Source organism: Hyperolius riggenbachi, chromosome 8 (genome assembly GCF_040937935.1).
Source record: "Hyperolius riggenbachi isolate aHypRig1 chromosome 8, aHypRig1.pri, whole genome shotgun sequence".
In the NCBI taxonomy this organism is placed as follows: Eukaryota; Metazoa; Chordata; class Amphibia; order Anura; family Hyperoliidae; genus Hyperolius; species Hyperolius riggenbachi.
In genome coordinates, this window is record NC_090653.1 from 4,287,283 (window position 1) to 4,310,108 (window position 22,826).

General features: G+C 52.8%; 1 protein-coding gene across 4 annotated transcripts in view; it reads left to right on the forward strand.

Annotated features, from left to right (window-relative positions):
* The window catches only part of DIAPH2 (diaphanous related formin 2), a 1,596,586-nt gene that overhangs the window by 549,734 nt on the left and 1,024,026 nt on the right, over window positions 1-22,826 (forward strand). For all 4 annotated transcript variants that reach the window (XM_068249979.1, XM_068249980.1, XM_068249981.1 and 1 more), the window contains one exon: window positions 2,904-3,008. In XM_068249979.1, coding sequence (XP_068106080.1) covers window positions 2,904-3,008 — 105 coding nt within the window. The remainder of the gene's footprint in view (window positions 1-2,903; window positions 3,009-22,826) is intronic.

Genomic DNA, 22,826 nt, shown 5'->3' on the forward strand with positions numbered 1-22,826 from the left:
TATAACATTGGCCCCTCATTGGTCAGTCTGTAGGACCACCACCAGGTCTTCCTGTAGAGTTGGTAGATATAATTTTGGCCTCTCATTGGTCAGTCTGTAGGCACCACCTCCAGGTCTTCCTGTAGAGTTGGTAGATATAATATTGGCCCCTCATTGGCCAGTCTGTAGGCACCACCTCCAGGTCTTCCTGTGGAGTTGGTAGATATAATTTTGGCCCCTCATTGGCCAGTCTGTAGGCACCACCTCCAGGTCTTCCTGTAGAGTTGGTAGATATAATATTGGTATCTCATTGGTCTGTCTGTAGGACCACCCCCAGGTCTTCCTGTAGAGTTGGTAGATATAATATTGGCCTCTCATTGGCCAGTCTGTAGGCACCACCTCCAGGTCTTCCTGTGGAGTTGGTAGATATAATATTGGCTTCTCATTGGCCAGTCTGTAGGCACCACCTCCAGTCTTCCTGTAGAGTTTGTAGGTATAATATTGGCATCTCATTGGCCAGTCTGTAGGCACCACCCCCAGGTCTTCCTGTAGAGTTTGTAGGTATAATATTGGCATCTCATTGGCCAGTCTGTAGGCACCACCTCCAGGCCTTCCTGTAGAGTTTGTAGGTGTAACATTGGCCCCTCATTGGCCAGTCTGTAGGCACCACCTCCAGGTCTTCATGTAGAGTTAGTAGGTGTAATATTGGCCTCTCATTGGTCAGTCTGTAGGCACCACCTCCAGTCTTCCTGTAGAGTTGGTAGATATAATATTGGCATCTCATTGGCCAGTCTGTAGGCACCTCCTCCAGGTCTTCATGTAGAGTTAGTAGGTGTAATATTGGCCTCTCATTGGCCAGTCTGTAGGCACCACCTCCAGGTCTTCCTGTAGAGTTGGTAGGTGTAATATTGGCCCCTCATTGGCCAGTCTGTAGGCACCACCTCCAGTCTTCCTGTAGAGTTGGTAGGTGTAATATTGGCCCCTCATTGGCCAGTCTGTAGGCACCACCTCCAGGTCTTCCTGTAGAGTTGGTAGATATAACATTGGCCCCTCATTGGCCAGTCTGTAGGCACCACCTCCAGGCCTTCCTGTAGAGTTTGTAGGTGTAACATTGGCCCCTCATTGGCCAGTCTGTAGGCACCACCTCCAGGCCTTCCTGTAGAGTTTGTAGGTGTAACATTGGCCCCTCATTGGCCAGTCTGTAGGCACCACCTCCAGGCCTTCCTGTAGAGTTGGTAGATATAATATTGGCATCTCATTGGCCAGTCTGTAGGCACCACCTCCAGGTCTTCCTGTAGAGTTGGTAGGTATAATATTGGCCTCTCATTGGCCAGTCTGTAGGCAACACCTCCAGTCTTCCTATAGAGTCAGTAGATATAACATTGGCCCCTCATTGGTCAGTCTGTAGGACCACCACCAGGTCTTCCTGTAGAGTTGGTAGATATAACATTGGCATCTCATTGGCCAGTCTGTAGGCACCACCTCCAGGTCTTCCTGTGGAGTTGGTAGATATAATATTGGCCTCTCATTGGCCAGTCTGTAGGCACCACCTCCAGGTCTTCCTGTGGAGTTGGTAGATATAATATTGGCCTCTCATTGGCCAGTCTGTAGGCACCACCTCCAGGTCTTCCTGTGGAGTTGGTAGATATAATATTGGCCCCTCATTGGCCAGTCTGTAGGCACCACCTCCAGGTCTTCCTGTGGAGTTGGTAGATATAATATTGGCATCTCATTGGCCAGTCTGTAGGACCAACACCAGGTCTTCCTGTAGAGTTGGTAGATATAATATTGGCCCCTCATTGGCCAGTCTGTAGGCACCACCTCCAGGTCTTCCTGTGGAGTTGGTAGATATAATATTGGCCTCTCATTGGCCAGTCTGTAGGCACCACCTCCAGGTCTTCCTGTAGAGTTGGTAGATATAATATTGGCCCCTCATTGGCCAGTCTGTAGGCACCACCTCCAGGTCTTCCTGTGGAGTTGGTAGATATAATATTGGCCTCTCATTGGCCAGTATGTAGGCACCACCTCCAGGTCTTCCTGTGGAGTTGGTAGGGGTAATATTGGCCCCTCATTGGTCAGTCTGTAGGCACCACCTCCAGTCTTCCTATAGAGTCAGTAGATATAATATTGGCATCTCATTGGCCAGTCTGTAGGCACCACCTCCAGGCCTTCCTGTGGAGTTGGTAGATATACTATTGGCATCTCATTGGCCAGTCTGTAGGCACCACCTCCAGGTCTTCCTGTAGAGTTGGTAGATATAATATTGGCCTCTCATTGGCCTGTGTGTAGGCACCGCCTCCAGGTCTTCCTGTAGAGTCGGTAGATATAATATTGGCATCTCATTGGCCAGTCTGTAGGCACCACCTCCAGTCTTCCTGTAGAGTTGGTAGATATAATATTGGCCTCTCATTGGCCTGTGTGTAGGCACCGCCTCCAGGCCTTCATGTAGAGTTGGTAGGTGTAATATTGGCCTCTCATTGGCCAGTCTGTAGGCACCACCTCCAGTCTTCCTGTAGAGTTGGTAGATATAATATTGGCCTCTCATTGGCCAGTCTGTGGGCACCACCTCCAGGTCTTCCTGCAGAGTTGGTAGATATAATATTGGCATCTCATTGGCCTGTGTGTAGGCACCGCCTCCAGGTCTTCATGTAGAGTCGGTAGATATAATATTGGCATCTCATTGGCCAGTCTGTAGGACCACCCCCAGGTCTTCCTGTAGAGTTTGTAGGTATAATATTGGCATCTCATTGGCCAGTCTGTAGGCACCACCTCCAGGTCTTCCTGTAGAGTTGGTAGGTGTAATATTGGCCTCTCATTGGCCAGTCTGTAGGCACCACCTCCAGGTCTTCCTGTAGAGTTGGTAGATATAATATTGGCTTCTCCACACGCATGGAAATAACAAATTGATGCTCTTGTCTTTGTAGTTTGATGAGGAGTTTAGCGCTCGACAAGAAGCTCAGGCGGAACTTCAGAAGCGGGAAGAGAAGATCAAAGAGCTGGAGACAGAGATTCAACAGCTTCGGACTCAGGTAATGAAAATAACTTTCTACATTCAGATGTCTCTATCAATTTAAAGTCGCCTCTCTTCTGTAAGTATGTGGTGACACAGTACAGGAAGTAGTTGTGACAAATCCTATATCCATAGTGGCATAAGTAAGGACCTTGGGGCCCCAGTGCCATTTTCACATGAGGCTCCTTAGTTATGCCACTACGGCTATAGAATTTGTAATAACTACTTCCTGTGGTAAAATATTCCACATTTTGAACACCATTGAAGGGACACTGAGCTCAGGCTAAAACTGCAATTTGCACTTATCTGGGGCTCCCTCCAGTCCCTGTAGCCCACAAGGTCCCCTGGCGTCCTCCTGGCTCCTCTCCCGGTCTTGCTGGTGGTCGTTAATCAGCGGCTTTGGCCGGAAGTCACCCGTGCACTCCTCCCTGCACACGCTATGTGTCATCATGCAGGTTGGCGTGAGCCGTAAGCATGTGTGGCTCTCTAAGACTGAAGCACGCATGCACAGGACTCTCACGCCAGCCGGCATGATGACACATAGCGTGTACGGCGGGAGCATGCATGGGCGACTTCCAGGAGAGGAGCCAGGAGGACGCCTGCGGACCTCACGGGCTACGGGGGCTGGGGGAAGCCTGAGGTAAGTCCAGATTGCTGTTTTAGCCTGAACTCGGGGTCCCTTTAAGGAGCCCACGCATTAATCATTTTTCACGTTTGATCAACCTTTCAATCTAACAATTTTATTGAATAGAAATTTAATTGAGTATGTACTGTTATGCTTGATCCATGCAAATTGGCCAATATCTCCCCGAATTCACCAAATTTCTCAATCGAGCAGGACGTGAAATATTGGTAGATCACAGAAGAATGCATGGAATGCATTGCCACAGGAAGTCGTTATGGCAAACTCTATACCTGCATTTAAAGGGGGCTTAGATGCTTTCCTTGCGTTGAATGACATCCATGGCTACAATTACTAGGTAATGCCAATGATGTTAATCCAGGGATTTTATGATCAACAGGGATATGTGAGGGAGCAGGCTGGAGTTGTACTTTGTACTGGTTGAACTCGATGGACGTATGTCTTTTTTCAACCAAAGTAACTATGTAACTATGTAACTATGTAAGAATCCGCTAATGCTCATGTGAGGTACAGCATCGTTCAGATCGATTAAGATAATTCCTGGGATCTTGCTTGCAATGTGTGGGCTGCTAGTCGAAAGTCGTTTGACCATACTGTTTTTGATCGCCAAATAAAGTCCCTCCCTTAATCTCGCAATGAAAAATTGAGTAATGCATGGGCATCATTCTGAAAAGATGGCGAAAACTATTTTCCTCCATACGCAGATCATGTCTCCTTGTCCATCGTACAACCCTGGGGACAAAAAGCTCAATTGGCAAGCTTTTGTATTGCCCTCTGATATATTTATGCCGGATAATCAGGTAGCCTCTCTGTCCTGTTTTTTTCTTAGTTAAATTTAGTTGCCTGTCTTTCTACCAGTTCCAGAAGGTCAATGTCCTTATAATGTGGTGCCCAAAACTATATCCCATACTGAAGATGTGGCCTCACAAGTGATTTATACAGAGGAAGTAGTGTGTGCCGCGCCCCCTGCGTCATGTCCCCTCCCCCTGCATCATGCCCCCTCCCACTGCATCATGTCCCCTCCCCTCACATTATCCCATACTCCAGATGTGGCCTCACAAGTGATTTATACAGAGGGTGTGGTGTTTGCCCCTCCCCCTGCATCATGTCCCCTCCCCTGCATCATGTCCCCTCCCCTCACATTATCCTATACTCCAGATGTGGCCTCACAAGTGATTATACAGAGGGAGTAGTGTGTGCCCCTCCCCAGCATCATGCCCTCTCCCCCTACATCATGTCCCCTCCCCCTGCATCATGTCCCCTCCCCTCACATTATCCCATACTCCAGATGTGGCCTCACAAGTGATTTATACAGAGGGTGTGGTGTTTGCCCCTCCCCCTACATCATGTCCCCTCCCCCTGCATCATGTCCCCTCCCCTCACATTATCCCATACTCCAGATGTGGCCTCACAAGTGATCTATACAGAGGGAGTAGTGTGTGCCCCTGCATCATGTCTCCTCCCTCTGCATCATGTCCCCTCCCCCTGCATTATCCCATACTCCAGATGTGGCCTCACAAGTGATTTATACAGATGGAGTAGTGTGTGCCCCTCCCCCTGCATCATGTCCCCTCCCCCCGCTTCATGTCCCCTCCCCCTGCATCATGTCCCCTCCCCCTGCATTATCCTATACTCCAGATGTGGCCTCACAAGTGATTTATATAGACGGAGTAGTGTGTGCCCCTCCCCCTGCATCATGTCCCCTCCCCCCGCTTCATGTCCCCTCCCCCTGCACCATGTCCCCTCCCCCTGCATTATCCTATACTCCAGATGTGGCCTCACAAGTGATTTATACAGAGGGAGTAGTGTGTGCCCCTCCCCCTGCATCATGTCCCCTCCCCCCGCTTCATGTCCCCTCCCCCTGCATCATGTCCCCTCCCCTCACATTATCCTATACTCCAGATGTGGCCTCACAAGTGATTATACAGAGGGAGTAGTGTGTGCCCCTCCCCAGCATCATGCCCTCTCCCCCTACATCATGTCCCCTCCCCCTGCATCATGTCCCCTCCCCTCACATTATCCCATACTCCAGATGTGGCCTCACAAGTGATTTATACAGAGGGTGTGGTGTTTGCCCCTCCCCCTACATCATGTCCCCTCCCCCTGCATCATGTCCCCTCCCCTCACATTATCCCATACTCCAGATGTGGCCTCACAAGTGATCTATACAGAGGGAGTAGTGTGTGCCCCTGCATCATGTCTCCTCCCTCTGCATCATGTCCCCTCCCCCTGCATTATCCCATACTCCAGATGTGGCCTCACAAGTGATTTATACAGATGGAGTAGTGTGTGCCCCTCCCCCTGCATCATGTCCCCTCCCCCCGCTTCATGTCCCCTCCCCCTGCATCATGTCCCCTCCCCCTGCATTATCCTATACTCCAGATGTGGCCTCACAAGTGATTTATATAGACGGAGTAGTGTGTGCCCCTCCCCCTGCATCATGTCCCCTCCCCCCGCTTCATGTCCCCTCCCCCTGCATCATGTCCCCTCCCCCTGCATTATCCTATACTCCAGATGTGGCCTCACAAGTGATTTATACAGAGGGAGTAGTGTGTGCCCCTCCCCCTGCATCATGTCCCCTCCCCCCGCTTCATGTCCCCTCCCCCTGCATCATGTCCCCTCCCCCTGCATTATCCTATACTCCAGATGTGGCCTCACAAGTGATTTATACATACGGAGTAGTGTGTGCCCCTCCCCCTGCATCATGTCCCCTCCCCCCGCTTCATGTCCCCTCCCCCTGCATCATGTCCCCTCCCCCTGCATTATCCTATACTCCAGATGTGGCCTCACAAGTGATTTATACATACGGAGTAGTGTGTGCCCCTCCCCCTGCATCATGTCCCCTCCCCCTGCATCATGTCCCCTCCCCCTGCATTATCCCATACTCCAGATGTGGCCTCACAAGTGATTTATACATACGGAGTAGTATTCTAGCATCTCAAGATACTATTTCCAGTTTTATGCATCCCAGAATGTTATTTGCTGTAGCTGCTGCTTGGCATTGTATGCGATTACCTAACTTGTTATCAACCAGTATTCCTAAGTCCTTCTCCAAGTCTGATGTTCCCAGCGGTATGTCATTTATTTTACATGATGATCTACCATTGGCATGTCCAAGGTGCATGACTTTACATTTATCAACATTAAATTGCATCTTCCATCTGTCTGCCCATACAGCCAGGCTGTTGAGATGTTGTGAAATGTCACTATCCTGGTTAGTGTTGAATGATAAGTCAGCATAATTTTGCAAAAATGGCAACATTACTCTATATTCCATCTACTATTGATCATTAATAAATAAACTGAAAAGAATTGGACCAAGTACTGACCCTTGTGGTACCCCACTGCTAACAGTTCCCATTGTGAGTAAGTTCCCTTTACCACCACTCTTTGGGCCTGATTCACAAAGCGGTGCTAACAGTTAGCACACTGGTGAAAAGCCCTTTATCATGCCTAAACTCAGTTTAGGCATGATAAGTTTAGGTGTGATAAGTTTAGGTGTGATAAGTTTAGGCATGATAAGTTTAGGTGTGATAAGTTTAGGCATGATAAGTTTAGGCATGATAAGTTTAGGTGTGATAAGTTTAGGCATGATAAGTTTAAGCGCCAACTGCGTTAGCACCGCAGTGCACAGCTGATGAAAAGCTTTACGCTAGCAAAGACTGGTGCACTTTGTATAAAGTTTAATGGCGCTGCTTTGCGTGCGGGACTTTGCAAGCGATCTAAACTTATCTAAACTTAGCATGCCTAAACTTATCACACCTAAACTTATCATGCCTAAACTTATCACGCCTAAACTGGCTTTTCACCAGCATGGTGCAATGGTTATCATGCCTAAAGTCTTTTAGGCGTGCTAACTGGGTTATCACCGCTTTGTGAATCGAGCCCCTTGTCTTCTGTCCATTAACCAGTTCTCTATCCACATACACACATTTTCTCCTCGTCCTGTATCCTCAGCTTCTGCTATTGTGGGGAATAGTGTCAAAAGCCTTTACAAAGTCCAAGTACACTACATCTATAGCTTCTCCAAGATCTAAATGTGCATTCACCCTTCATAAAAGCTGAGCATGTAGCCAGAGGAGCCACACCTGGAACAAGCATGCAGCCGGGCGGAGTCACACCTGGGACAGACATTCAGCCAGCGGAGTCACACCTGGGACAAGCATGCAGCCAGCAGAGTCACACCTGGAACAAGCATGCAGCCGGGCGGAGTCACACCTGGGACAAGCATGCAGCCAGCGGAGTCACACCTGGAACAAGCATGCAGCCAGTGGAGTCACACCTGGAACAAGCATGCAGCCGGGCGGAGTCACACCTGGGACAAGCATGCAGCCGGGCGGAGTCACACCTGGGACAAGCATGCAGCCAGCGGAGTCACACCTGGAACAAGCATGCAGCCGGGCGGAGTCACACCTGGGACAAGCATGCAGCCAGCGGAGTCACACCTGGAACAAGCATGCAGCCAGTGGAGTCACACCTGGAACAAGCATGCAGCCAGCGGAGTCACACCTGGAACAAGCATGCAGCCAGCGGAGTCACACCTGGAACAAGCATGCAGCCGGGCGGAGTCACACCTGGGACAAGCATGCAGCCAGCGGAGTCACACCTGGGACAAGCATGCAGCCAGCGGAGTCACACCTGGAACAAGCATGCAGCCGGGCGGAGTCACACCTGGGACAAGCATGCAGCCAGCGGAGTCACACCTGGGACAAGCATGCAGCCAGCGGAGTCACACCTGGAACAAGCATGCAGCCGGGCGGAGTCACACCTGGGACAAGCATGCAGCCAGCGGAGTCACACCTGGAACAAGCATGCAGCCAGCGGAGTCACACCTGGAACAAGCATGCAGCCAGCGGAGTCACACCTGGAACAAGCATGCAGCCGGGCGGAGTCACACCTGGGACAAGCATGCAGCCAGCGGAGTCACACCTGGAACAAGCATGCAGCCAGCGGAGTCAGACCTGGGACAAGCATGCAGTCACACCTGGAACAAGCACGCAGCCAGCGTAGTCACACCTAGAACAAGCATGCAGCCAGCGGAGTCAGACCTGGGACAAGCATGCAGCCAGCGGAGTCACACCTGGAACAAGCATGCAGCCGGGCGGAGTCACACCTGGAACAAGCATGCAGCCGGGCGGAGTCACACCTGGGACAAGCATGCAGCCAGCGGAGTCACACCTGGAACAAGCATGCAGCCGGGCAGAGTCACTCCTGGGACAAGCATGCAGCCAGCGGAGTCACACCTGGAACAAGCATGCAGCCGGGCGGAGTCACACCTGGAACAAGCATGCAGCCGGGCGGAGTCACACCTGGGACAAGCATGCAGCCAGCGGAGTCACACCTGGGACAAGCATGCAGCCAGCGGAGTCACACCTGGAACAAGCATGCAGCCGGGCGGAGTCACACCTGGAACAAGCATGCAGCCGGGCGGAGTCACACCTGGAACAAGCATGCAGCCGGGCGGAGTCACACCTGGGACAAGCATGCAGCCAGCGGAGTCACACCTGGAACAAGCATGCAGCCGGGCGGAGTCACTCCTGGGACAAGCATGCAGCCAGCGGAGTCACACCTGGAACAAGCACGCAGCCAGTGGAGTCACACCTGGAACAAGCACACAGCCAGCGGAGTCACACCTGGAACAAGCATGCAGCCAGCGGAGTCACACCTGGAACAAGCATGCAGCCGGGCGGAGTCACACCTGGAACAAGCATGCAGCCGGGCGGAGTCACACCTGGGACAAGCATGCAGCCAGCGGAGTCACACCTGGAACAAGCATGCAGCCGGGCGGAGTCACTCCTGGGACAAGCATGCAGCCAGCGGAGTCACACCTGGAACAAGCATGCAGCCAGTGGAGTCACACCTGGAACAAGCATGCAGCCAGCGGAGTCACACCTGGAACAAGCATGCAGCCAGCGGAGTCACACCTGGATAAGCATGCAGCCGGGCGGAGTCACACCTGGGACAAGCATGCAGCCAGCGGAGTCACACCTGGAACAAGCATGCAGCCAGTGGAGTCACACCTGGAACAAGCATGCAGCCGGGCGGAGTCACACCTGGGACAAGCATGCAGCCGGGCGGAGTCACACCTGGGACAAGCATGCAGCCAGCGGAGTCACACCTGGAACAAGCATGCAGCCGGGCGGAGTCACACCTGGGACAAGCATGCAGCCAGCGGAGTCACACCTGGAACAAGCATGCAGCCAGTGGAGTCACACCTGGAACAAGCATGCAGCCAGCGGAGTCACACCTGGAACAAGCATGCAGCCAGCGGAGTCACACCTGGAACAAGCATGCAGCCGGGCGGAGTCACACCTGGGACAAGCATGCAGCCAGCGGAGTCACACCTGGGACAAGCATGCAGCCAGCGGAGTCACACCTGGAACAAGCATGCAGCCGGGCGGAGTCACACCTGGGACAAGCATGCAGCCAGCGGAGTCACACCTGGAACAAGCATGCAGCCAGTGGAGTCACACCTGGAACAAGCATGCAGCCAGCGGAGTCACACCTGGAACAAGCATGCAGCCGGGCGGAGTCACACCTGGGACAAGCATGCAGCCAGCGGAGTCACACCTGGGACAAGCATGCAGCCAGCGGAGTCACACCTGGAACAAGCATGCAGCCAGCGGAGTCAGACCTGGGACAAGCATGCAGTCACACCTGGAACAAGCACGCAGCCAGCGTAGTCACACCTAGAACAAGCATGCAGCCAGCGGAGTCAGACCTGGGACAAGCATGCAGCCAGCGGAGTCACACCTGGAACAAGCATGCAGCCGGGCGGAGTCACACCTGGAACAAGCATGCAGCCGGGCGGAGTCACACCTGGGACAAGCATGCAGCCAGCGGAGTCACACCTGGAACAAGCATGCAGCCGGGCAGAGTCACTCCTGGGACAAGCATGCAGCCAGCGGAGTCACACCTGGAACAAGCATGCAGCCGGGCGGAGTCACACCTGGAACAAGCATGCAGCCGGGCGGAGTCACACCTGGGACAAGCATGCAGCCGGGCGGAGTCACACCTGGGACAAGCACACAGCCAGCGGAGTCACACCTGGAACAAGCATGCAGCCAGCGGAGTCACACCTGGAACAAGCATGCAGCCGGGCGGAGTCACACCTGGAACAAGCATGCAGCCGGGCGGAGTCACACCTGGGACAAGCATGCAGCCAGCGGAGTCACACCTGGAACAAGCATGCAGCCGGGCGGAGTCACTCCTGGGACAAGCATGCAGCCAGCGGAGTCACACCTGGAACAAGCATGCAGCCAGTGGAGTCACACCTGGAACAAGCACACAGCCAGCGGAGTCACACCTGGAACAAGCATGCAGCCAGCGGAGTCACACCTGGAACAAGCATGCAGCCGGGCGGAGTCACACCTGGAACAAGCATGCAGCCGGGCGGAGTCACACCTGGGACAAGCATGCAGCCAGCGGAGTCACACCTGGAACAAGCATGCAGCCGGGCGGAGTCACTCCTGGGACAAGCATGCAGCCAGCGGAGTCACACCTGGAACAAGCATGCAGCCAGTGGAGTCACACCTGGAACAAGCATGCAGCCAGCGGAGTCACACCTGGAACAAGCATGCAGCCAGCGGAGTCACACCTGGATAAGCATGCAGCCGGGTGGAGTCACACCTGGGACAAGCATGCAGCCAGCGGAGTCACACCTGGAACAAGCATGCAGCCAGCGGAGTCAGACCTGGGACAAGCATGCAGTCACACCTGGAACAAGCACGCAGCCAGCGGAGTCACACCTGGAACAAGCATGCAGCCAGCGGAGTCAGACCTGGGACAAGCATGCCGTCACACCTGAACAAGCACGCAGCCAGCGGAGTCACATCTGGAACAAGCATGCAGCCAGCGGAGTCAGACCTGGAACAAGCATGCAGTCAGCGGAGTCAAACCTGGGACAAGCATGCAGCCAGCGGGATCAGTGAATAATGGCGCACAGCGCCTATGCATAAAAATGGCGCCGCATTAAAAAGATACGCTTATCGCTATTTATCGTTAGTACTGCATAATAATGGCGCACAGGGAAAAAATCAGAAAAAAGGCACACACTAACGTTATTTATCAATAGTGCCCTACATAAGCCAAACTGCAGACATTATTTAACTGCAAAACGGTAAATGGATTTAATGTAACACTGTCAAGGTTAGGGTTAGGCACCACTGGGGGGGGGGGTCTTAGGGTTAGGCACCATCAGGGGGGTCTTAGGGTTAGGCACCACCAAGGGGTTGGTTAGGGTTAGGCACCACCAGGGGGGTGGTTAGGGTTAGGCACCACCAGGGGGGGGGGGTCTTAGGGTTAGGCACCAACAAGGGGGTGGTTAGGGTTAGGCACCACCAGGGGGGTCTTAGGGTTAGGGACAGGTACAGGGAGGGTTCTGTGTGAGAGTAGGGTTAGATTACGTATAGTTACAGTACAATATACACCACCAGGGGGGTGGTTAGGGTTAGGCACCACCAGGGGGGTAGTTAGGGTTAGGCACCACCAGGGCGGTGGTTAGGGTTAGGCACCACCAGGGAGGGGTTATGGGTTAGGGACAGGTACAGGGAGGGTTCTGTGTGAGAGTAGGGTTAGATTACGTTTAGTTACAGTACAATATACACCACCAGGGGGGTGGTTAGGGTTAGGCACCTCCAGAGGGGTGGTTAGGGTTAGGCACCACCAGGGGGGTGGTTAGGGTTAAGCACCACCAGGGGGGTGGTTAGGGTTAAGCACCACCAGGGGGGTGGTTAGGCACTACAGGGTGGTTTAGAGGTTAGGGATAGGTACAGAATGGTTTCTGTGTGTTAACGCTAAATACCAATAAGGCTTTAACGTTAAATAGCGATAAGCGGCAAACGGATTAGCGGCAACACTGTGCGCCATTATTCACAGGCGCCATTTTCAGATGGATGCGCAGCCAGCAGAGTCACACCTGGAACAAGCATGCAGCCAGCGGAGTCAGACCTGGGACAAGCATGCAGTCACACCTGGAACAAGCATACAGCCAGCAGAGTCACACCTGGAACAAGCATGCAGCCAGCAGAGTCACACCTGGAACAAGCACGCAGCCAGCGGAGTCACACCTGGAACAAGCATGCAGCCAGCGGAGTCACACCTGGAGCAAGCATGCAGCCCGCGGAGTCACACCTGGAACAAGCGAGCAGCCAGCAGTCACACCTGGAACAAGCATACAGCCAGCAGAGTCACACCTGGAACAAGCATGCAGCCAGCGGAGTCACACCTGGAACAAGCATGCAGCCAGCGGAGTCACACCTGGAACAAGCATGCAGCCAGCGGAGTCACACCTGGAACAAGCATGCAGCCAGCGGAGTCACACCTGGAACAAGCATGCAGCCAGCGGAGTCACACCTGGAACAAGCATGCAGCCAGCGGAGTCACACCTGGAACGAGCATGCAGTCAGCGGAGTCACACCTGGAACGAGCATGCAGCCAGCAGAGTCACACCTGGAACAAACATGCAGCCAGCGAAGTCTCACCTGGAACAAGCATGCAGCCAGCGGAGTCACAGCTGGAACAAGCATGCAGCCAGCGGAGTCTCACCTGGAACAAGCATGCAGCCAGCGGAGTCAGACCTAGGACAAGCATGCAGTCACACCTGGAACAAGCATACAGCCAGCGGAGTCACACCGGGAACAAGCATGCAGCCAGCGGAGTCACACCTGGAACAAGCATGCAGCCAGCGGAGTAACACCTGGAACAAGCATGCAGCCAGCGGAGTAACACCTGGAACAAGCATGCAGCCAGCAGAGTCACACCTGGAACAGGCACGCAGCCAGCGGAGTCACACCTGGAACAAGCATGCAGCCAGTGGAGTCACACCTGGAACAAGCATGCAGCTGGGTGGAGTCACACCTGGAACAAGCACGCAGCCAGCGGAGTCACACCTGGAACAAGCACGTAGCCAGCGGAGTCACACCTGGAACAAACATGCAGTCAGTGCAGTCACACCTGGAACAAGCATGCAGCCAGTGGCGTCACACCTGGAACAAGCATGCAGCCAGCGGAGTCACACCTGGAACAGGCATGCAGCCAGCAGAGTCACACCTGGAACAAGCACGTAGCCAGTGGCGTCACACCTGGAACAAGCATGCAGCCAGCGGAGTCACACCTGGAACAAGCACGTAGCCAGCGGAGTCTCACCTGGAACAAGCATGCAGCCAGTGGAGTCAGACCTAGGACAAGCATGCAGTCACACCTGGAACAAGCATACAGCCAGCGGAGTCACACCGGGAACAAGCATGCAGCCAGCGGAGTCACACCTGGAACAAGCATGCAGCCAGCGGAGTAACACCTGGAACAAGCATTCAGCCAGCGGAGTAACACCTGGAACAAGCATGCAGCCAGCAGAGTCACACCTGGAACAGGCACGCAGCCAGCGGAGTCACACCTGGAACAAGCATGCAGCCAGTGGAGTCACACCTGGAACAAGCATGCAGCTGGGTGGAGTCACACCTGGAACAAGCACGCAGCCAGCGGAGTCACACCTGGAACAAGCACGTAGCCAGCGGAGTCACACCTGGAACAAGCATGCAGTCAGTGCAGTCACACCTGGAACAAGCATGCAGCCAGTGGCGTCACACCTGGAACAAGCATGCAGCCAGCGGAGTCACACCTGGAACAGGCATGCAGCCAGCAGAGTCACACCTGGAACAAGCACGTAGCCAGTGGCGTCACACCTGGAACAAGCATGCAGCCAGCGGAGTCACACCTGGAACAAGCACGTAGCCAGCGGAGTCACACCTGGAACAAGCATGCAGTCAGTGGCGTCACACCTGGAACAAGCATGCAGCCAGCAGAGTCACACCTGGAACAAGCAGGCAGCCTGTAGAGTCACACCTGGAACAAGCATGCAGTCAGTGCAGTCACACCTGGAACAAGCATGCAGCCAGCGGAGTCACACCTGTGACCAGAATGTGGAGAGTGCTGTCAGATCACATGACCTGCTTGCTGGTTTGGGGTTGTAGATTTATTGAGGCAGAGGATAACCATGACAAGCTCTCCTCCATGTTACTCTCAGTGCTGGTCCCTCTGCTCCTCTGATGGGTGATGCAGAAGACAAATGACAGACAAATGGCTGCTCTCGGCACAGGCGCGGCACTCCCTGCTCTTTCGGGAAACAATACAATTAAGGAACAGCTTAAGTTCACGAGCCGTGGAGCAGCGCCGATAATCAGGTTTCTTGGTGGTAACTTGAGCCGTAAAAGAACTCGCAAACAATCTGAAAGTTGTTTCTGCAAATGGCATTCCAATCATCCTGAATGCATTAGTGTTTAATGATGCCGGGCTGGACACCGCGGAGCCACCGGCTCGCAAATATCTTCAGGCGGCTATCTGAGACGTGTAACCGGATCTCGTAAAATCGCTCCTTCGCTAAACAGCTATCAGCCTACGAGAGGCATGCCTGGCGCGTCTCCTCTGTGCAGATCTCCTCCTCTCCAGAAACATCCCTCACTTCTCAATCTGTTCTCTTTTCTCCCACAAGACCCCAGTGATTTGTTTCGTGGGTCGGCGGACGCACCGTCAGGGCTAACGAGCTGATTTAGCAGAGGATATGGGATCAGTTTGAATATTGTGGTCAGGCGGTGATGGATGGCTGTGTGGCGTTTCTGGGAATCATTACGAGAAGAGTCTTAAATGACCTGATGAGAGCGGCATCCGATGAAGAAGCAATCGTACCGCGGCCTCCTGAGATCGCGCAGCGCTGTCTGTTATGAGCGCAGAACATAAGTGAGGTCCCGGGATCAGATCCCTCCAAAGATACCATCCGTATGAAGCTTACATTAGTGTTAGTGTGTCTTCTGCATTTCACCATCAAACATATACTGGAATATAAACTGGTGTCTAACTAGACTGGTTATATACAGTATATAATATTGCCGCAGGGTCCTTAGATTGTGAGCCCCTTTTGTGTCACTCATTAACCTAGTCCCCTCCTTCTGCTCCCACATACAGGACTTTTCAAGGGCTTCTCTCCTTCTCTGGAACTCCCTTCCTAAATCACTTCACCGCTCTCCCATAAGGGCAGTGCACAACTGCGATCTAAAACTTCGTGCAGTCCTGTAGTCTAACTTGGGTCATTTTAGATGATTGAAGAAAGCTGATTGTTTCAAAGTAGGCCATGCATAGTGTACATAGTTCTGTTATCTTACAGCCTGTAGCCCCCTTCTGCCCCCCGCCTAGTGTAAGGTGGGCTACATAACTGATATAACTGCTCTTTATGCTGTACATGCCCCCTGCTTACTCTTGTAACCTGTTTGTAAAATATTCATTTGTACGGGGCCACAGATGATGTTGGTGATCTATGAAGTAATCATCATTATCATACCATAACTGACACACACTTTTAAAGAGAATCTGTACTGTCCGATTTGTACAATAAACATACCAATCGAGTCACTGTGATCTCCTGAATCCCTCTCTGCCGATTCCCTGCTGCAATCCTGGCTTTTAATCGCCAGTTTTAGGCAGTGATTACAAACAAAAAACATGGCCGCTAACCAGGAAGTGATGTTTGTGTATATATATATTCATTTGTACGGGGCCACAGATAATGTTATATATATGTATCATGTTACAGTATACTACAGGCTTTTATTACATAGTGAGTTTTCTGCACTCCAGTCAGGGATTCTCACAGTTTCTCAGCATGGGCAGCTCCCTCCCCCCTCAGACAAGCTGAAATTGAGAGCAGAGACCCTGTCTGTGAGGGATGAACAAAGCACACACACACAGCCTGCAGAGGGTGTGGAGGGGGCATGCATAACTTCTCCCTATCACAGCAGAGTCAGTGCATTCCTCTCTGGGTCAACAAAGCTAGACAAGGAAAAGAAAATTAGATATATTACAGAGACCGTGCAACTAGAAAAGGCTGCGGTAAGACAGACCACATTAGAACAAGTATTGGAACTTATAGGATAGAAGAAGTAAGGCTGAACATTTTGTTACAGAGTCTCTTTAAAGGAGAACTGTAGAGAGAGGTGTATGGAGGCTGCCATATTTACCGTATTTTTCGCCGTATAAGACGCTCCGGCATATAAGACGCACCCAAATTTAAAGGGCAAAAATCAGGAAAAAAAGAAAAAACTAAACCTAGGTGTGTCTATGATGCAGGGGTGTCTTAAGGACTTTTTACCTCCCCCTTTCCAGTTACATTACATACTATTACACCACATATGGGGACAGTGTTATGTGCTGTGTCCCCCTGTGCCTGCTGTGCCCCCCTGTGCCTGCTGTGTCCCCCTGTGCCTGCTGTGTCCCCCTGTTCTGCCTGCTGTGTCCCCCTGTGCTTGCTGTGTCCCCCTGTTCTGCCTGCTGTGTCCCCCTGTGCTTGCTGTGTCCCCCTGTTCTGCCTGCTGTGTCCCCCTGTGCTTGCTGTGTCCCCCTGTTCTGCCTGCTGTGTCCCCCTGTTCTGCCTGCAGCCCCCTGTGCCAGTGTCCCCCGTCCCCCTGTTGTGGCAGTGTCCCCCTGTTGTGGCAGTGTCCCCTATTGTGCCAGTGTCCCCTGTGCCAGTGTCCCCTATTGTGCCAGTGTCCCCTGTGGCAGTGTCCCCCTGTTGTGGCAGTGTCCCCCTGTTGTGCCAGTGTCCCCCTGTTGTGCCAGTGTCCCCCTCTTGTGGCAGTGTCCCCCTGTTGTAGCAGTGTCCCCTGTGGTAGCGTCCCCTGTGCCTGTGGCCCCGTTGTCCGTGTGTCCTCCAGTGCCGGTGTCCCCCTGTGCAGGCAGTGTGAGTACACATACATTACCTGCTCCTGCCGCCGCGCTCCTGGCTCCCCGATCCTCTTCTTCCATCTACCGCTGCCCGCTGCTGCCCCCGCCGAACATCGCTGGCCGGTCTTAGCCGCATGGATACGCTATCAGCACACCACGTGTCGGGGTCACGCATGCCGCCGAACAACGCTGGCCGGTCCTAATTATCCGCGCAGGGATACGCTATCAGTGTGCGCCGGGTCACACATGCGTATGCGTGACCCCGGCGCACGTGGTGTGCTGATAGTGTATCCCTGCGCGGCTAATTAAGACCGGCCAGCGATGTTCGGCGGGGGCAGCAGCGGGCAGCGGTAGATGGAAGAAGAGGATCGGGGAGCCAGGATTGGAGCCAGGAGCGCGGCGGCAGGAGCAGGTAATGTATATAGTGCTTCCCTGCGCACCTCTGCATCCCGAAATCCGTACCTTCGCCGCATAAGACGCACCCACTTTTCCCCCAACATTTTGGGGAAGAAAAAGTGCGTCTTATACGGCGAAAAATACGGTATTTCCATTTAAGCAATACCAGTTACCTGGCTATCCTGCTGATCCTCTGCCTCTAATACTTTCAGCCATAGGCCCAGAACAAGCATGCAGCAGATCAGATGTTTCTGACAATTTTGACAGATCTGACAAGATTAGCTGCATGCTTGTTTCTGGGGTGATTCAGCCACTACTTCAGCCAAATAGATCAGCAGGGCTGCCAGGCAACTAAAGTTGAAGAGAAATCGAGAGCCCAATATGATGTAGTATGTCAAAATTGATTGGATAAATGAAACAGTGAGATGGTAATACTCACAAACACGGGTTACCACCTAGGTAACCACTCATTAGGCAGGTGAGGAGATTAGACCTGTCCTCACTCAGGATTAAGAAGTCGCTCTCTGTAGATCGGAAGAAAGGGGGTAGATCACCCCTCCACCTGGGGTGGACTCAAATATATTGGTAGGTGAACAGAGGCGCCAGAAGGATAAAAGCAGAGGCGTAGCTAGGGTTTTCAGCGCCCGGGGACAAAGACTATTAATGCGCCCCCGCCAAAAAGGGGCGTGGTCACATAATAAATGTGGGCGTGGTTATGGGTGGAGCCAAATGTATATGGAGGTTAGCAGGCTCACGCTCACCCACCCTCCCTCAGTATGTACCTTCCAGCATGTTCCAAGACAAATTCAGCAATCATGAGCCCCCCCCATCAAGACAAATTCAGCAATCATGAGACCCCCAACATAACCAACTCAGCAATCATGAGGCCCCCAACAAGACAAATTTAGCAATCATGAGGCCCCCAACAAGACAAATTCAGCAATCATGAGGCCCCCAACAAGACAAATTCAGCGATCTTGAGGCCCCCAACAAATCATGAGGCCCCCAACAAGACAAATTCAGCAATCATGAGGCCCCCAACAAGACAAATTCAGTAACCATGAGGCCCCCAACAAGACAAATTCAGCAATCATGAGGCCCCCAACAAGACAAATTCAGCGATCTTGAGGCCCCCAACAAATCATGAGGCCCCCAACAAGACAAATTCAGTAACCATGAGGCCCCCAACAAGACAAATTCAGCAGTCATGAGTCACATAAATAGACAGCATTTCACATAAATAGGTAGAATGCCCCCTTAATATGGTAGACACCTCTCACCTGGCAGCAGTTCTCCAAAATACACTCAATCTGACGTGGTTCCCCAAAAATAGGTAGCCCCAGGTCTATAGTTGTCCCCAGAATAGGTGGCCAGCAGTATAGATGTCCCCAGAATAGGTGGCCAGCGGTATAGATGTCCCCAGAATAGGTGGCCAGCGATATAGATGTCCCCAGAACAGGTAGCCAGGGGTAGAGATGTCCACAGAACAGGTAGCCAGGGGTATATGTGCCCAGTATATGTAGGCAGGGATATGTGTGCCCAGTATATGTAGCCAGAGGTATATGTGCCCAGTATATGTAGCCAGGGGTATATATGCCCAGTATATGTAGCCAGGAGAATAATATGTGCCCAGTATATATAGTCAGGCGTATATGTGCCCAGTATATGTAGCCAGGGGTATATATGCCCAGTCCATGTAGCCAGGGGGTATATATGCCCAGTATATGTAGCCAGGGGGTATCTATGCCCAGTATATGTAGCCAGGGGGTATATATGCCCAGTATATGTAGCCAGGGGGTATATATGCCCAGTATATGTAGCCAGGGGTATATATGCCCAGAGTAGGTAGCCAGGGGTATATATGCCCAGTATATGTAGCCAGGGGGTATATATGCCCAGTCCATGTAGCCAGGGGGTATATATGCCCAGTATATGTAGCCAGGGGTATATATGCCCAGTATATGTAGCCAGGGGGTATATATGCCCAGTATATGTAGCCAGGGGGTATATATGCCCAGTATATGTAGCCAGGGGTATATATGCCCAGAGTAGGTAGCCAGGGGTATATATGCCCAGTATATGTAGCCAGGGGGTATATATGCCCAGTCCATGTAGCCAGGGGGTATATATGCCCAGTCCATGTAGCCAGGGGGTATATATGCCCAGTAGATGTAGCCAGGGGGTATATATGCCCAGTAGATGTAGCCAGGGGTATATATGCCCAGTAGATGTAGCCAGGGGTATATGTGCCCAGTAGATGTAGCCAGGGGTATATATGCCCAGTAGATGTAGCCAGGGGTATATATGCCCAGTAGATGTAGCCAGGGGTATATGTGCCCAGTAGATGTAGCCAGGGGTATATATGCCCAGTAGATGTAGCCAGGGGGTATATATGCCCAGTAGATGTAGCCAGGGGTATATATGCCCAGTAGATGTAGCCAGGGGTATATATGCCCAGTAGATGTAGCCAGGGGTATATGTGCCCAGTAGATGTAGCCAGGGGTGTTTGTGCCCAGTAGATGTAGCCAGGGGTATTTGTGCCCAGTAGATGTAGCCAGGGGTATATATGCCCAGTAGATGTAGCCAGGGGTATATATGCCCAGTAGATGTAGCCAGGGGTATATATGCCCAGTAGATGTAGCCAGGGGGTATATATGCCCAGTAGATGTAGCCAGGGGGTATATATGCCCAGTAGATGTAGCCAGGGGTATATGTGCCCAGTAGATGTAGCCAGGGGTATTTGTGCCCAGTAGATGTAGCCAGGGGTATATATGCCCAGTAGATGTAGCCAGGGGTATATATGCCCAGTAGATGTAGCCAGGGGTATATGTGCCCAGTAGATGTAGCCAGGGGTATATGTGCCCAGTAGATGTAGCCAGGGGTATTTGTGCCCAGTAGATGTAGCCAGGGGTATATATGCCCAGTAGATGTAGCCAGGGGTATATATGCCCAGTAGATGTAGCCAGGGGTATATATGCCCAGTAGATGTAGCCAGGGGGTATATATGCCCAGTAGATGTAGCCAGGGGTATATATGCCCAGAGTAGGTAGCCAGGTGCCCCCCTCCCTGCCTCCCCAGCAGGAGGGGAGCAGCGCAGAGAAGAGGGAGAGCTGCTCTCTCTCCCTCGCTGTCCCCTCCATTAATGTCCGGGTGCTGGCAGCGGCGGGCGGAACTTACCTCCGTCTCGTCGCAGCGCGGATGGATCTGCCGCTACTCTGGTCTAGTCCAGACCAGAGCAGCGGCTGCGGGATCCGAACTTCCGGCCGGCGCTGGAGCGAGACGGAGGTGAGTCCCGCCCGCTGCGCCAGCACCCGGACAATAACGGAGGGGACAGCGATGGAGGGAGGGAGAGCCCTAAGGTGAGAGAAAGGGGGGAGATGGCCCCCTTCTCCACCGTCCGCATAGCTCTCCCTCTTCTCTTCTCTGCGCTGCTCCCCTCCGCAGAGGAAAAAAAAAAAATCAGCTCAGCTGGGCGCCCTTAGGGACCCGGCGCCCGGGGGCACTTGACCTACCCCGACCCCCCCTAGCTCCGCGCCTGCAGGGGTATATATGCCCAGTAGATGTAGCCAGGGGTATATGTGCCCAGTAGATGTAGCCAGGGGTATATATGCCCAGTAGATGTAGCCAGGGGTATATATGCCCAGTAGATGTAGCCAGGGGTATATGTGCCCAGTAGATGTAGCCAGGGGTATATATGCCCAGTAGATGTAGCCAGGGGGTATATATGCCCAGTAGATGTAGCCAGGGGTATATATGCCCAGTAGATGTAGCCAGGGGTATATGTGCCCAGTAGATGTAGCCAGGGGTATATATGCCCTGTAGATGTAGCCAGGGGTATATGTGCCCAGTAGATGTAGCCAGGGGTATTTGTGCCCAGTAGATGTAGCCAGGGGTATTTGTGCCCAGTAGATGTAGCCAGTGGTATATATGCCCAGTAGATGTAGCCAGGGGTATATATGCCCAGTAGATGTAGCCAGGGGTATATATGCCCAGTAGATGTAGCCAGGGGGTATATATGCCCAGTAGATGTAGCCAGGGGGTATATATGCCCAGTAGATGTAGCCAGGGGTATATGTGCCCAGTAGATGTAGCCAGGGGTATTTGTGCCCAGTAGATGTAGCCAGGGGTATATATGCCCAGTAGATGTAGCCAGGGGTATATATGCCCAGTAGATGTAGCCAGGGGTATATATGCCCAGGAGATGTAGCCAGGGGGTATATATGCCCAGTAGATGTAGCCAGGGGTATATATGCCCAGAGTAGGTAGCCAGGTGCCCCCCTCCCTGCCTCCCCAGCAGGAGGGGAGCAGCGCAGAGAAGAGGGAGAGCTGCTCTCTCTCCCTCGCTGTCCCCTCCATTAATGTCCAGGTGCTGGCAGCGGCGGGCGGAACTTACCTCCGTCTCGTCGCAGCGCGGATGGATCTGCCGCTACTCTGGTCTAGTCCAGACCAGAGCAGCGGCTGCGGGATCCGAACTTCCGGCCGGCGCTGGAGCGAGACGGAGGTGAGTCCCGCCCGCTGCGCCAGCACCCGGACAATAACGGAGGGGACAGCGATGGAGGGAGGGAGAGCCCTAAGGTGAGAGAAGGGGGGGAGATGGCCCCCTTCTCCACCGTCCGCATAGCTCTCCCTATTCTCTTCTCTGCGCTGCTCCCCTCCGCAGAGGAAAAAAAAAAAATCAGCTCAGCTGGGCGCCCTTAGGGGCCCGGGGGCACTTGACCTACCCCGACCCCCCCTAGCTCCGCGCCTGGATAAAAGTACATGTAGTAGAAGAGAACCGGCACCATCCATTGTATATAGCTCTTTTATTTGCTTATTACAGGCATATCAGCAATCAATGCGACGTTTCAGGGCAGCCGCCCCTTTATCAAGCTATGCTGTGCAGGAAACAATCTACAATTGCATTACAGCAAACATTTATACCCCAGCAGCATCCCAAAGCAACCAATCACATCCTCCCAAAACTATCTAACCAATCATGGGGTCTTACTATATGCGGACCTGATGGGAGACTTATGCCTTGGTCATGCTATTGGTGGATTCAAACGGAGCTCTCAACCACCCCTCCTATCTCACCAGTGGATGCCCACG